The 17,111-nt window shown below is 39.5% G+C and overlaps 1 protein-coding gene across 50 annotated transcripts in view; it reads left to right on the forward strand.

Moving 5' to 3' along the window:
• Positions 1-17,111, forward strand: part of RBFOX1 (RNA binding fox-1 homolog 1) — a 906,682-nt gene that overhangs the window by 757,695 nt on the left and 131,876 nt on the right. For all 50 annotated transcript variants that reach the window (XM_075767625.1, XM_075767578.1, XM_075767602.1 and 47 more), the window contains one exon: positions 8,577-8,819. In XM_075767625.1, the coding sequence (XP_075623740.1) occupies positions 8,577-8,819 (243 nt within the window). The remainder of the gene's footprint in view (positions 1-8,576; positions 8,820-17,111) is intronic.

Below are 17,111 nucleotides of genomic sequence, written 5' to 3' on the forward strand. Positions count from 1 at the left end.
CTGTTCAGTTCCCCTCTGCAAACTCTAATCTTTTGCAGTGTTCAATCCCTGACCAATAAGGTGACATTTGGAGAACTTTTTTGACTCAAATTCTGGAAATGCTTGTGTGTAAATTACAAGGTAGGAACAGTCTCAGTGGTGCCTAGAAGAAAGGCTTACAAAGCATGATGCAGGATTGCGTCAAGACCAGACCTTGTCTTGCTACATAAGCATGGTCTGTCACCTGGGCTAGTATATCTGCCTTCTCAGAAGTGCTGATACAGCCAGGTAAAATAGTCCTGCCAACACATCTTTGCTGCTTCCACTGCTTGAGCTATGAATAATATTTTTGTCTGTAGGTATAAAAGAAGGCCCAACGGTTCTTGCTTTGCAGACATGCAGGCTCCATGGTTGCAGTGCACGTTTCTGTCCTCTCATGCAGAACATCACTTGTGGTAGCTCCAAGACCTGTGTTAGCTAGATTATAAGAACAGATTGATGTTTTTACTGTTTCCTGTAAAGGCCTGTAATTTACCAGTTGGTCTGTGTTGCCTTCATTCTTGAAAACTGAAGATTTAAGATTATTAAGAAATGGTTTCTCAGGACAAAAATCTTTTATGTCAATATAGCATATATGCCTGCTGCTTTGTCCTCTTTCTCCAACTCCCATTGCTTGGTTCTTCAGTGCATTAACCTCTTGCTTCTCTTGTCACAATTGTTTGGGAACTGATTTGGGAACTGATTCAGCTTTAAAAATCCCATATCTTCAATCAGTATAGCAGTAAAAAAAAAAAAAAAAAAGGGCTTTTTCAACGACTTTCTTAGATACTGAGAAATAAGAAAATGGACATATTAGCTTTACTACAATTCGGCTTTAGGAGGTGGCAGTGATTTTCAATAAATATGTGAAATAGAATAATATTTCATTTCAGTAGAAAAATTGCAGATAAAATTAGAAAGCTTACATGCCTGTAGTATTGTTTTAGAGGTTATGCAGAAGGCAGGGGAAAATACTCCTTTCTATGGAGATGTAGTTGTCAAGGCAGTGTTCCTCTACATGTGAGGAAAATGGCGACATTTGGCAGAAAATTAAGACATGTCATAGTTCACAACATTAACTTGCATTGTTTGTGAAACTATTGACTGTTGCTTCTTATTCTTTCACTCAGTACCTCTGAGAAAGGTCTGGTTCAGTCTCTGTAACCATCCAAGTTGGAGAAGATGCAGTTAAGTTGTCTGTCAGCCCTCTCTTCTGTAGGCTATGCCACACCAGCTCCCTCAGCCTCTCCTCATGGGCTCCAGCTGTCTTAGTGACCCACCACTGAACTCTCCAGTTTGCAAATATATCTCCTGTCCTGGGGGACTCCAGACTGGACACAGTGTTCCAGATGCTGTTTCACAAGTGCTGTGCAGGGAGGAATGATCTCTTTCCTCAACTCGTGGACTATCTCGTTGCTAACACAGCCCACTGTGTAGCGAGCCTTTATCGCCTCAGAGGCAGGCTGCTGATTCATACCTAACTTACTGCTCACCAGGGCTCGCACAGATCCTTTTCTGCAGAGCTGCTCCCTCGCCAGTCAGTCCACGGCCCGCACCGGTGCATGGGGTTATCCTGTCCCAAGAGCAGGACTTTGAGCAGGTTCTTGTCAGCCCATTCCTCTAGCTTCTCAAGACCCCTATAACTGCTCCCCCTATTTGCTGTCACGTGTGAACTTGCATTCTGACAATTCATACAAGTCTTTTATGAAGATGTTCAACAGTTTTGGACCTGGTCTTGATGCCCAAGGGATGGCACTCATAACCAACTGACAGACTTCAAATTTTGACTGCTACTCCTTTGAAGGCCAGCACTCCAGGCAGCTTTTTATGCACCTTGTATGTTGACAATCCAATAATTTTTTTTCTTTTTCTTTTTTCTTTTCTTGTTTTTCTTGTATTTGGGTACAGGGATGCTGCATCATCTTCTTCAGTATGCTCCAGTAAAAGTGTAAAATAAGATTAGGTGTACTTTCCTATATTGTCTTGTGGGAAAGGACAAGCTCCTTTTATTACATTAGTTTTGAAATGTTTTAAGAATCGATTCTCTTTGTGAAAATTAATTGACGATACACCTCCTGAATCCTCCAGATTCTCTTGCTGGATGGGTCTTCAGACAATTTTGGAGACTCGTGTTTTCAAGATGTGGTGTAAAAATCTTTCTATCTATTTAAAAAAGGAAAATGTTGGTTGATGGACTAGAAGATTGAGCTGCAGTTGAAAAGACCTGTATAAAATACCTCAAGAGTCAGAGTTGGAGAAAGAGAGGAACATGCAGGAAACTTAACTTAAAAAAAAAAAGAGAAATATTTAGGTGATAACGGGGAAGCAAAACAAATCAGCGTGACAGAGTCATGTCCATTTGGGCCGTTGGAAAGAGCAGGAGAAAGAGTTGTCATGTAGGACAAGGAAAGCTAGGGTAGTAAATCACAGCATCAAAGTTTCAGGGGTGACAATTGGAGAGAATGAAGGTGTCGGAGGGAATGCTTTCTTGGTATGTATCTGTACATCTACAATACTAGGGGTCTTGACTGCAGGCAGGAATTCAGACTAAGACTTAATTTTTGTTAAGTTCTTTGCCTTCTGTTAAATGTAAGTAAATATATATAACCTTTCTACTTTGGAGGGTGTTGTGATGTTTTGTTAGTTAGTCTGTTCCATACCTCAGGCACTGACACAAAACGAACGTTTCGTTTTCAAATGTATACGTAGCAGTAGCAAGAGCACAAACTTGTACTGGAATACAGTATGTTATATGTGAAGAGGACCAAAAGTAAGGGTTTCTCTGTAACGGGAGTAAAGAGGTGGTACTTTCTTGCTAAGGTAGTAATGAAATTCTCTTTTGCTTACTTACTATTACCTTTCTCCCCTATGCTCTCTGAAAAAAAAAAAAAAAAATTGCATTCTTTCTTACTTTTGAGGATACCTTTCTTTTGGAACGAGATTATTTTTTACATGAAATCTGAATTTGGCTCTGTACTAAACCTTCCAAAAAAGAGAAGGGGCTGGAGAATTCATTTTGTATGATTGCAGAAGCAAATGATCTGAGTCAAGTGGCCTGGTCAGATAATTAAGCTACAACAGAGAAAGCTCGCAGAGTCAGTCAGTTGTGATTATCGGTCCAGTGTGGTTGGATGTCTGATTCCTTCTGAAAAATTTGAGGTGGCTGCTTTTATTATCATTAATTGGGGAGTGCCAGCAACAAATCTGGAAGAATTACACTGCCGCTTTACAGAAATCCAATACATTTCAGTTGGAATATAAGTTTAATGATGAATTGATGGCTGTTTATCTGCTGTTCTGCCCACCCCTTAGAACTGGAACAATTGTAAGAATAATTCCCGTGTTACGTATCTGCCCTGTTTCTGAATTCTTGTGTCTGTAGGCAGTCTGCGACAGAATGGCAACGAACATGTATTCTTTGGGGCTGTCTATATATTCTTGGGTTGTTTTTATTGTTTGGGGTTTTTTTCTTTATGATGTGATTTAATTAGAAATTTAATCATTTTAAAAGTACCTCCAGAGCATCTAGGGAAGTTCATTTAATAGTGAAGCATTAAGTTGCTTAAAGCGCCTCACAGAACTAAACCTTGGAAGCATTTCTGAAATATTTCCCCTGCTAAGTAAGAGGGGTGTCATGAAATGAAACAAAAAAGGAAACAATATTTCATTTGTATGGAAGGGTAAAGTACATTTAATCTAAACCAGGCTAGTTCAATATTGATGGTTTACTTGTGGAGTTCAGCAATTTTAAAATAGAAATCTTATTGGTATTAAGTCTACCACATACAGGACGAATTAATCCCATAGAAACGCACACATGTTACTGTGCATCGTAGCTATCGAAAAGCCACAGCACTGGAAGTTTAGGGGGTTTTGTAACTTTGAATACAGCAGTCTTAATTTTAAAACAAAAATGTTCAGCTTCTGGGGACTTACATAGTAGCATTTCTAATGTTTTTTAAACAGCTATTAATGTAGTCAAGCTGTGTTTTTTCTTCTTCTGTGTGTAATCATCTGCTCAGTGGTGCACTCTATAACTAGTAGCAGGAGACAGAGGAGTGGCCTGCTGTGATTGATGGGGCGAGGCCCAGCAAAGTGAGAGAGTCCCATCTGGATTAGGTTTTGGGAGCAGTCAGATGTTGAGAGGGAGGTCAGTCAGCCTCGCGTTAGCTCCCCCTCCTTCGACACCCCGAGCATCCACGCTCAGGCACACGTTACGTTGCTCACACGCCCTCATCCATAATTGATGCTTGCTTTGGGCAGATGCTGTATGGCCTGGGACTAGAGCAGCTGCTAAGTTTATGGAGAATAAAGGCAGCAGGATGGTACAGCAGGTATTTTCACTTTTATTTTCGCTTGAAACTCTTGATTTTAGTCAAGCCAGGGCATTTCTTATAACCAGCTGCACCGCTGCATGCAAGACTTCTAATACATGTTTTGTTGCTTAAGTCTGAAGGAGGGCAAGCTGTGGCAGTGGTTATGTATCTCTGCTGTGCTCGATATGTCTGGCTGAGCCGTTCTTATAACCGGCAGGTTTACAGAGTAATGTTGCATTTTTCTTCTTTGTTTCCGTGCCCTAAGGATATGATGCAGTTTAGCTCATTTAACTACAGTACGAGAGGCTTTGTCTAAATGTGAAATATCTCTTGCCAAAGAAACGAAATGCACCAAAAAGAAAATAGAGTAAAACAAACAATAAACTGTTTGTTAGACTTTAAAATGCAGGCAAGCAGAAAGGTTTTCATTCAATACATTTTTATGCTGCAAATGTGTTTTTAAAAAGGAACGCTGCATAAGTAATGTTTTCTGTGCTCTGTCTTTTGTGTACAAACATAACAAGCTTGCTTTATTATGTTTTGACACTTTTCATGCATTTCTTAATTATGAAATCCTTTCAGAGCAGAAGATGCTGAAAAGGCATGTTGAGATCTGAGATACTGGGAGCATTTTTAATTCTAAGCATTTCTTCAAATGGAGTAATATATATGGAATAGGAACGACTTCACTTACCTACATCATTGGAATGCTCTCTTTTTTTGTTCTTTAGAGTTCAACATTTAACCAGAAAGCAATAAATTTGATTTTGTACACTGCCACGTAAAGCATATTTTTCAGCTGAAATGTGGTTTTCATTAAAACTCAGGCCAGAACATTTAGCAGAGCCTGACTGTCTGCCATCCTTTGTTCTTCTCTCTGTTGCCAACAACTACTTTATTAAAAACCATGCACAAAGTGAGCATTAAGGGGTCATTTAATCTTAAAGATACTTGGAACTGAGTCTGAAGGGACAACTTCTGTTTAGTCTCTCATGCCTAGGCTGTATTAAGCGATGTCTGTGTACTGTCATCCGCAGTTTTGAGATTGCTCTAATACCTGAGTTCGTAGGCTAATTTAGGATCAATATTTCCTGTTGCTTTTAGGGCCATTTCATATTTTCAACTTAATGCATTAGATCTTTATTCATTTTAGTTTGCTGTATTTTAAAGAGCACAATAAAGCGACATTTTAAGAGATTTAAATAATTTTTGGTTCTTTAAAATCTATGTAAATGTGTATGACTTGTGTAGTCTGGGGTTTCCATCAACCACATGTATACACAAACGTGTGTTAGTTCATACTGCATTGTTCTTGATATAAATTCATATTCTAAACAATAAGCTAGCAGCTGGATACCCCTGTAAAGAACATGTTTATACATATGTGCTTTTATATTGCATTGTAATGCTGTGTCTATTGAACTAATTGCGAATCGTAAATTCACACTAATGTTGAAGACTAGGAAAGGCTACAGTAGACACTGATTTTAAGAGATGAACTGCTCAGATTTATTGTCACTATCACTTTAAACTTATGGCCTACAGTAGAGTGTGCAAGTATAATGTTCTTAGTGTGTCCCCCCCAACAATTTAATGAGCACCCAATGCCTGGACTTGATAATCTTGTATGCCAGTTTTCTGCTCCAAGCATGGTGGGGTTTTGTTCGTTTGTTTAATGGCAAGGCTATAAATCCCTGAATATGTGGAGACTATATAAAAAACCAAACAAACTAACCAACTGCTGACCCTTTGTTGCTTACTTATTAATTGGGTCTCGGTTACAGATAAGCGATCCCAGGCCTCAGATTAACAAGTCTAATGAAAGAGGTAGAAGACTCTCAGCAACGTGAAGGTGCTGGAATTGCCAGTGCAGTTTGCCATTTCATGATAAATCTACAAAATCAATTGTTTGGAGTTTCTGGTAAAAATAATATAAAAGTTCAACACCCTTAATTAAATATCAGCTGTAATTAGCACTAAGTGTGAATGCTTTGAATGTTAATTAGGATCTCATGGAACTGCTGTCAATGTTAATGAGAAACAGTGGGGGTCTCAGCAACATCTGGGTTAGGACTGGAGGTAGTATAAAAAACTTTAGATCTAATGCACCTGGACATTAGCCCTTGGTCCCTTAGTTGCTGTTATTGTTCTTTTTTAACAGCTGCTGACTCTAATGCCATGTTTAGCATCTGACGTGAAGGAATAGCTGAAGGACCGGCAGTAACCAGCTACTGTGTGTCAAAGCCAGCACAGTGGAAATGCTTATACGGGCAGAAGTTCGATTTGCTGTTGTTCGTTGTTAGTGCTTGCTGAAGTCCTTCCTGAAACAGTTGATTAAAATAGTTAAGGTCACCTGCCTCCCCCACAAGTTTTAAAAATACTTCTTTAACATTTAACAAATGTCCTTGGTGTAATCCAGTCATTGCTGGGTTTTACTTCATCTGGATAATTGGTTTTTTTTAATAGCGAAAATATTAGGTAAAAGAACTAAGAAGGGGGACCTTGGCATTTTAATATAAGAGGGTATAAGTATACATTTACAAGAGTTTTTAACCTCCACTGAAATTTAAACAAGGCAAGTCTTAGTGCAGCATTAACCTTGGGGTGCTATATAGATACAGCTATACGCTAGATACACGCACATGAAACTTACTGACTTAACCCTTTGGAGTAGGTAAATGTCACTGTTTGCATTGTCAAGATGGTTGAATGAGACAATGCAAACTACTGGCTCAAGGCCATGGACTAAAATAGTAGCAAAGGTGGGATCAAAATTAGGGAGAGTTTGATTGCTGATATAAAGTTTTAATTTTCTTAGGACACGCTGAATATCTTTTACAAAGGAAAATTTGATTTTCCCGTCTAAGCCTGCCATGTGCCAAGGCTTATTCCTGTGCTGTGATACTGCAAATTCTTAAAAGCGCTTGAGTTTAGCACCCGTTCAGGTCAGAGAACTGATGTCTGAATTAGTTGAAACTGGCTGGGAATGTCCTTAAGTATGAAGTGCAAAAGAATGCCTTTTATTCATCCAGCCTATTGTGAAATTAGGAGATCAGGCACTGAGGAGTACAAATAAGCAAAATCCCTACAATAGTCCTGTGCAGGTACTTGTACATGCTTTGGTGGGAGAATGGCAAAGTATTTAAAAAACTAACTAAAGTTTAACTCAAATATTCATTTTTACATTATTTGATATATAGAGGGATAATTTTATCTTGTAAATCAGCTCATCTGAGTTTGGGATAGTCCCTGTACTAATGGCCTCTAATGCTGTGTCATCTGCAGCAGCGTATTTTGGACATCTTTTATATATAGGTTCTGAAAGATTGCTCTCTACATTTCCTCCCCTAGAATTAGTACTATTTGGTATGATCAGAGCATTTAGAAGTCTCTCATTGATAAATTAACGTGCTTGACTTTTCCTTTCTTATATCAGACATAAAGATGGATTTATCTGTCAAGTGATGAGGGCATTTGTTTTTAATTGTATATGCTTATTGTAGTATGGAAATGAAACACTATTGTCTTCAAATTTAAAGCCTTTAAAGTTCTCTAAATTTATTTCTTTTGACAGCCTGCATCATAGAATTTTTCTTTGATGGTAACTTAAGATTTTGAACTGATGCATTTTTAGATTCAAGTCTTTAATATTTTGATTTGGTCTAATAATTTTTTTTGCATTTGTGGCATGCAGTTGCTCAATACAGTTTATCTCAATGTATTTCTGAATATCTCATGGAGCATTATTTCATATAAATATTTTCAGCGTTTGTTTATGTTAATAGTATGCACCCAAATCCAGCTCTGGGTGTCAGTTGGCTATGTTGTGTTCTGGAAATGCTCAGAGCGGATCGCAGAGCATGGACTCGCCTTACCAGAGCTTGGTGTTTGGCAGTGGAGCTCAGTAGCCTTTGGAATAGACCGAGCTTTGTCCCTTTTCATGGTCTGAGTTGATGCATTAGTTCAGGTAGATTTCACTGACTTTTCCCAGTTAAAGAATAGTCTACAATTATCCAGAGAACAGCAGATTTGTTTATCTAATTATAATAAGATTTAATAGGGTTAGCAAAACAGATCTAATTCAGATAAGAAATTTTCTTCTCAAGAAACAACCATAGTGCCCTTGTCAAGAATCTTAGAATACTGTCATCGCTTTCCGTGTGACGTGTGCAGGATCATGGCTTATTTTATCTCATGCCACATTTCTTCTTCCTTTTTTTTTTTTCCCTTTGACTTTTTCAGGGTAATCAGGAAGCTACAGCACCTCCTGACACAATGGCACAGCCTTATGCCTCAGCCCAGTTTGCTCCACCTCAGAACGGTATCCCTGCCGAATACACAGCCCCACATCCTCATCCAGCTCCAGACTACACAGGCCAAACCACTGTTCCAGAGCACACGTTAAACATGTACCCTCCTGCTCAGACACACTCGGAACAGAGCGCAGCCGACACAAATGCACAAACTGTCTCCGGCACAGCCACAGTAAGTCAAGGTTTCAGCCGTTTCTAAAGCAGTATGTTGCACGTTACGGGTGTGTTTGTTGGTGACGTTTATTCTTACGTTACGCATAGTAGTTTTGCGCTTAGTTTGTTGTTAGGATTGCTCACCATTTCCAGGTTGAAAGTCTGTCAAAGTTTATCGTTGAACTTGGAGAATATCATTTCGCTGCTTTTGGAGCCTCTTAGCAAGTGTGGGAGCTTTGTAGAATCTGTCGTTTCCTTTTCTACGCTGTTAGACAGACAAAATGATTAATAATAAGCCCATGAATCATATAATAAATTCTGACTAAGTCCAACATGGCAAAACATCACACAAGAGTGTTTGTAAGCATTTATTTGGGAAAAAAACCCCAGAGGTCATTAAGAATAAAAAAATTAATCTGGTTTGGGTGTTGTATTTTTGACACTTATGAGTGGTTTTTCATAGAAGTGTTCATTGAAGGATAGTGTACTGAAATTACTTGTAGAACTGTGCGAATGAGTATTGTGAAGAGCGTGTCTGTAATACTGTCTTTTCTAGAGAGCTTGTTTGTGCAGCCGTTACCAAAGTTGTGTGTGGATCTGTGCTCAACAGAGCAGAAATGATAGACTTTCCTTCTATTTGATTTATATCTGAAGTTCTGAAGTGTCATGAATTATGCAAGAGACTCTTTGGATGGCCCTACCTTGTAATTCAAGTCACAAATTTCAGACATTGGTAGTTTGGTGCTTCTGTCTTAATTCTAGATTGGGACCCAATGTATCGAGAGCCAACAGCTGGCAGATTTCTGAGCCACCAGCCACCTGCGTTACATGTGTGGGATCTAGCACAGGACAGCCAGCACGCTGCAATTGGAGCATGCGCTTGAAACATCCCTACTAGCTGTCCTCATCCTTGCCGCAACCATGCTCCATACCTCATCTTTACCTCCCCTTCTTCTGCTGGCATATATCCAACCTGAAAAGTTTCATGCATTAGGGCAAGAGGAAAGGGAAAGCATGTGCCCTTAACTGCGTTGTTCTGCACGTTTTTGTTTATTGCCATGTCACCAAATTTCTTTATATGGGTATGAACAAGAAAGAGAAAGCAATAGCACAAAAGAACATTCTTTACCATTATCATGGAGATGTCCTTGTGAATTAATTACACAGTTGTGTGGTGTATGTGGGAAAATGTTTCAGTCCCTTTATTTTTGACGTGGTAAACTTTTGATTGCCCTGATTGGCCCTTTGCTCTAGTAGTGTGAGAAAGTTTAAGTTGAAGAGCATCCTATTTACTTACATCTCATAGTATTCTTTGCAGCTCTACAGCGTCCCCTCGTATTCATCGCTCTGCTAAGTTAACTTCCTGCTTCTTTCCAGCTTTTTAAATTTTCTTCCATAATCATTTTTGATTGTTGTCAAACTCGTCATATGCCACCGTCAGTGGTTTACAGCCCAGGAACCCTGGGCTGAACAGACCCTCCAGAACAGGTTGGATATTGACTAAAAATACAGTCTTTCCTACTGTCCCTATTTTGCTTGCTCTTCTGATCGCTGCTGCACACTGAACAGTCCACTGCGATGCCCAGCTCAGCCTGTTCGTGTTTTGAAGCTATTGGTCTGTTTGCCATTCAGTTCTGAAGTAAAAGACTATCAGTGGTAAAATTGATGGTAAAACCTCTGTCAGTGCAGGTGGAACAGGAGCTCATCCCTCATCATGTATTGCTTTCAATTTACTGTGTTTCCTCGCCCCTTTTTGATTTTTCAGTTTGAAGAAGTGTTAGGCTCTGTATCAGAAAAATCAGGTATGCGGTTTTCCACTGTTTTCCATGTCAAAGGCTGATGAAAAGAAATAATTTGGATTGTCTGTGATGCCCTTATCTTCTTCAGGTGCTCTATTCAATCCCAGCTCTAGAAAATCCAATGATTCCCTTGAAAGTTTCCTGCTTCTGATATACTAATAGGCTTTATTGTTATTTGTTTTTGTGTCCTTTACTATCTGCTCTTATTTCCTTTTTGCCTTCCTAATATCAAACTTTTATTTTACCTGTCATACACTTTCTCCCTCCTGGTTCCACTTGGAGGGAATTTCCATTCTCTGAAGGATAACACTTCAATTCCACTAACCTTTTGTATTTGGGGAATATAGTATAGATTTTTGCTCTTTTTATTATGGATCCTTTTCTTGCCTTCCTGTTTCCTTTCTTACAGAGGAATGCACATAACTTTTTGAAGTAGCTCCCATGCTGTTTATAAAGAATCAGATTTCCTTACTTTTGACTTCAGGGTATTTTTGAGAAAGTTTTGTTTTGTTTTTTAAAAAGATATTTTTTCTAAATTGCACTGTTATATTGAAACTTGTGGATAGTAGCCCTCCCTGGAGAACAATGCATTGCAAATACAAGTTTACACGAAGTGTATCTCTGTGGGTCTACATTGTTCAAAGTAGCCTTGGTATTTAACATATTACCAGTTAGTTTTCCAAATTTACAGTCAAGTATTGTTTGCACGATTTAGTTGTGGGTATCTAGATCTAAAAGCTGTTATGGTGTGTCTCATTGGCATTGCGCTTAACCCACTGTAGAGACATTATAAATAGGTACATGCAGATGGATCCCATGCAGATTTGACATGGACTTTGTAATATTATGAGGGTCCAGCTGTGTACCTCTCTGTAGGTTTAATAATATATGGGGGTTTTATGAAATAGGGGCTCAATAGCACTGTGTCAATATAGTAACTCCATGTGGTCTTTATTGTTGAAGGAAAAAAATTATGTTTCTTTCCAGTTCCTGCTAGCTTTCGGAACAGTCGGTTTCCAGTCTTACAGAATTTTAAGGGAAAGTGATGTGGGGACATAGTGGCATTTCTTTGGTGGGTTCCAATGTTTTTACATAGTTTCCTTTTAGTAAGCTGTATGACATGAATTTAAAAGAATAATAAGCATTCGATCAATCATTCACAAAAGAATACTGTTGTGATTAATGTAGGTTAGACAAGCTATTGGAGGCAACACTGATTTTTGAATTTGCTTATTCACATGCAGATTTATGTACATGTGAAGCTGGATATAACACTAAAAACGGATCTTAAAGTTTTGAAATATGAAGCTAATAAACTGCAGGGCAATTACCTAACTTGTATAACTACTACCAGAAGTGACTTAACCTCATCCATGAAGGACTTAATCCATGCTGAGGCTAGGCACATGCCCTGGCTTTCTCTGTGTGCCCCAGTGTCTGTCTGTCTGGAAGAATCATACGCTGAAGCTAGAACTTACATTGGGTTTAGTACAACCTAAACTCCAATAAAGATGTAAATAATAAAGATAAAAAGATTCCATACAATTTCTCTTGAATCCTTTGCAGCAAGACAGCATGTGATCCCGGCCCAGCCGGATCTGTATCCCCTTTTGCTGCAAATGGAACAGGATTCCAATCATCAGTTTTATTACAGGTTTGCAATGTTGCGCGCAGTAGAGCGCTATTAATGTGGAAAGTCTGTAGACTTGATTTCCTTATGAGTAGAATCTGTAGGCTTTAGTAAAGGTTTTCTGGTTGTCTTTGGTCATTCAGAGCCTTTCAAAATGGGTGTAAAGTACTACCAAGCCAAAATGACAGTGCTTGAAACCAGCTTTGAGTTGGTGCAGGATATTAATGAATACAGTCTTACAGAATATATACTATTTTCTATATGCTGTGAAAGCAGACAAATCTGATCAGAAGAGAATGTATGTTTTTCTTTGATTAAAACTAAAATATTTTGTTGAGAACTTAATAGGAAGGGATCCTTTTTTTCCCTCTTGAATTTTACTTTTTATAAGAAAACATTGCACGAACCCTTTCATACCTTGAGCTTCTCCAGGGAGCACACACAATATCTGACTACAATGCTCTAGGTATCTTTTGTCATTTGTAGCAGTGACTTTCTGTGGACTTCCAACTGGCTTGGGCATCTACCCTGTCAAAAATCATACCATTTTCCTTATATCTCTCTTAGTTTAATTCCAAAATTCTTTTCAGTTAAGAAAGTGCATTTTCTTGCTTGCTTTTGCTCGAATTGACTAGCAAGCACTTTGAAAACTGCAGTACAGGGGTACGGAATGTTCTGATATTGTGTTAAGATTTTACTTTTCTGTATGTTATGCTTAACTAATTCAAATATAACTTAATGGATGTTCATTTAGCAGTGAAGATGTGAGATTAAAATGCTTTTGTATAAAATAGTGTAAAGCTGTCTTCTGTTAGGGTAAGTATTGGCCCGTTGTGGTTTAACCTGGCAGGCAGCTGAAACAACCACACAGCCCTTCGCTCGCTACCCTCCCCCTCAGTGGGATGAGGGAGAGAATCAGGAAAAAAGGGTAAAACTCATGGGTTGAGATAAAGACAGTTTAATAGGATGGAAAATAATAGTAAGAGTAATCATAATATAATCTACAAAACAAGTGATGCGCAGCACAGTTGCTGACGCCCCGCTGACCGATGCCCAGCTAGTTCCCGAGCTGTGATCCAACCCCCCAGCCAGCTTCCCCAAGTTATATACACTGAGCATGACATTCTATAGTATGGAATATCCCTTTGGCCAGTTGGGGCCAGCTGTCCTGGCCGTGTCCCCTCCCAGCTTCTCGTGCACCCCCAGCCTCCTCGCTGGGGTGATGTGAGAAGCTGAAGAGTCCTTGACTTGGTGTAGTCATTGCCTAGCAACAACCAGAACATCAGTGTGTTATCTACAGTATTCTCATCCTAAATCCAAAGCACAGCACTATACCTGCTGCTAGGAAAAAAAAAATTAACTCTATCCCAGCTGAAACCAGGACAGGACATAAGAGGTGCTTAGATTGTGTGTATGAGGATTGCTAACTTTGTATTTTGATGCTATGAAACAGGAGAAAATGTACAGGATGAAAGGGAAGTAAATAGTAGAATCCCAGACTGGTTTGGGGTGCAAGGGACCTCAAAGCCCATCTAGTTCCCACCCCTGCCATGGGCAGGGACACCCTGCGCTAGCCTCAGCACCCTGACAGGGAAGAATTTCTTCCTCAGATCTTGTCTCAATCTCCCCTCCTTCAGTTTAAAACTTTATTCTTCTTAAATGTTTCAAGACAGGATGATTTAGCTGAAATAATATAAAGCCATCTGTAGGTAATAAAATACTGTCAAAAGTTACTTTACGTCTTCTCTGAATAATATGGTTTTCATCTTTCTGGATCAATATGTTTAACTTTAATCAGGGAAGTAGTCCATCTGAGTGTGTGCATAATCAATACTCATCCAGTATTGGGTTATTTAAGTGCTGGTAGACTTTCAGAGCTGCATAGCATCAAACGTGCTTTTAGTCATTAACAAAAATAGTAAATTGCTTCTTTCAAGAAGGATGGATCGATGATAAGTGTGTCACAAAGTTATGGTAACACTTACATGTCTGATGATTTTGCAGAATGGGTTTGAGTGTTATGTTAAATAGTTACTTATCTTAAAGTATTATGAAGTTAGACATTTGATGAAATATGCAATCACCTTTTACCTGTGTACATGCATATATATGCAAACATATTGTACGTATATAGTTCCAACAGTAAAACTTCCTCAATTTTTGCCTGTGGTTTTTCATGTACATCTGCTGTTGATGTCAGTGGGAGATGAGTATGTAAATGCAAAGGATGTTAACTGGCCATGTGTAAGAAAGCAGGTAATAGTAAAGTAAATGTTGTTTTTCTAGTGTTTCCTAAGTGTATTAAACTTACAATGGCAGTAAATATCACGGTATGGTAAAAACTGAGTGTGTAATAATGCTCTGTGTGTTATGTATGTGTGTGTATATACAAGATATTCTGCTCTAAACTTAATTCTGCTTTTGCATTAGAGAAAACTTGAGGTCAGCGTGCAGTCTTTCTGCCGTGGACTGTGACTTCACCAGATTTCGCAAGCTGAAAAGCCTTGATAAGTTGTGTGCTTGGACAGGAGTCCTCCAGGGAAAATGCAGTTGACTTGGAGGAGCGCTGGTGATTCAGCGCGTGGTGCTTTTCTGTCTGAGGTGGCTCCGAATCAATACCCAGGCACGGCCTTAGGGGATGCAGTGCAGCTGGCGTCTGGTAGAACATGTAGTGCAGAGGTGTGGGTTATCTGTGATCACTGAAGATGATGAGATATTTTTTTGGTGTGACTTCGCTGTTACAACTACATTTGAGCTTGGTTACTACTGAAATTCCTCTTGTGGCATCCACTGAACTTGACACTCTTCTGTGTGAAAGTAATTGATACCTTAGGTACTAGATGTCTGTTGTTACAGTTGCCCTGCCTTACCCTGAAATTTTGTATACTCTTTGAGATCTCATGGTTTGTAAGTTTGATGGTTTCATTTCTTGGTGTTAATTATGTCCAGGTTTGTGCATTCTGCAGTCATGTTGCAGAGACCATCTCTTCATCTAAGGATTTGGGAAGGCTTAGAGACACTCTGGACTGAAAAATGATTTACCATGTTGAACTTGGTTGTTTTGGGGAAGAGAAAGATAGACAACCTTTTTTGTTGTGTTTTTTGGTTTTGTGTGTGCTGATTTCTCTGTTGCTCTTCTTAATTTGGGTAAGAAAACTGTCAGTAGCAAGCATTTACAGTAAAATGCTTTAGTGCATTTGTAAGCCTGCAGATGGGTAGATTGTTACTACAATTCTCTGCAGCATATTTTTATTTTTTTTTATTAGCTCTTTTTCCTGCTCTGTTCTTTATGTAAGTTATTGGCATACGTGATTCCTCCCCCCCCTTTTTTTCTTTTCTCCCTAATGCTTAGTTCTTCTCCTCCTTTTCTCCTACTGTTTTATTCCAGGTCTGTCCCTCTCCTGGGCGTGTGGGATACATTAGCTGTTTCCAGAAATTCGATTCCATATTAAGCAGTGGGCTATATCCTATTTGGCTTACAGGTGTCCATCAGTTGTTCTTACCACAGTGTGTCACTGAAGTAGAGATGTTCAAAACAAAGTTCTCTGCAATTTGCTGGTTCATCATGTAACTGTTGTTCTTGTTAGCCTCGAGGTAAACTTCCCTGAAGTCCAACCTACCAAGTCCGTGCACAGTGAGTGGGACGCTTTCCAGTGCTGCTGAGCTCAGCTGGCGTTACCCTTGCCTCTGAATATTCTGCTTTTCCCTAGTAGGTTTCCGTAGTCCACTGGACGTGGACCCTGGAACTGCCTCTTGTGGCTTGGGAAGGAAAAGGGACTAGCTTGCCTCCGTGTGTAGTTCTGTCTGGAAAGCGTGCCGAGCAGAATTACCACGTCAACCGTGTCTGTAAATAGTGGCACTCGGAGGACTGTGCTCCCCCTGCGGAGGAGCTGGGAACTTCTCACCATGAAGGGGCTGTCTTGCAAGTCAGATTTCCCCATGGATATTTTTTATACGACCCAGGTTTTATTCTATTTCAGTTCCGTATTTTTGTCTATAGAGGTTTGCCACCAGTATGCTAGATAGTTGATAATACTTTGACAATTGTTGCAGCAGTGTTTATTCATCTAAATCATACCCTGCTGGCGTAGGCTATTGTATCAGCATGGTGTGCTATTTCATTTATACTACCTATTATATCTGGTCCCAGCTGATACTTAAAGAAAATATTTCAAGGAGCTTTTTTCAAGACCCTGAGTGCTTCAGAGCTGCAGAAGCAAGCGACCTGGGTCCAGCTCCTACTCTGCAGTGAAGAGATCAAAACTGACATCCCAAATAGATAACATAATGCTGTGCTAGTTTGGTGAGGCACGGTAATGACTCGTGATCATAGGCATTATTACTTCTAAGAGGCTTCCTTGCCGAGAGCCCTGCGTGTAAACTTTGTGACTATGCCCCACGCGTATTTCTTTGCTTACGCTGAGGAATAGCAGGAACACATTGCTCACTTTAGCAGCTGTATGTGTCAGTGCTTGCTCTAAAATAGATTCTTCTCAAGGATACACAGACCCTTAAACCGACTGTTTTCTTTGATGCCATTTATAAAGCGTCTGTTTGTTTTGCTTGGTAGGAAGATAACCACCTTTTCTTCCTGTGTTGCTGTGTTAACTTAGGCTTTGCTCCCAGAAAGTACTTGTCATTCTGTGAGTGGGTACCTGGTGTGAGGAGAGCAGCTGTTGCACTGCCGGCTAATCGTGCCACTGCACGTGCATCACCATGCCTTGTGCTCCTCTGAAACCTCGGCAACCAATCCTTTGATTTAGGTATCGCCTCAGCTTCTCTTTTCTCTTGATTCTCATTGCAAGAAAGGATTGCAAATGTGATAGTGAAACAGAAGACATTAAAATGATCGTTCTGGGGTTTTGGTTTTTTTTGAGATATT

The sequence above is a fragment of the Balearica regulorum genome, chromosome 15 (assembly GCF_011004875.1).
Source record: "Balearica regulorum gibbericeps isolate bBalReg1 chromosome 15, bBalReg1.pri, whole genome shotgun sequence".
NCBI lineage: Eukaryota > Metazoa > Chordata > Aves > Gruiformes > Gruidae > Balearica > Balearica regulorum.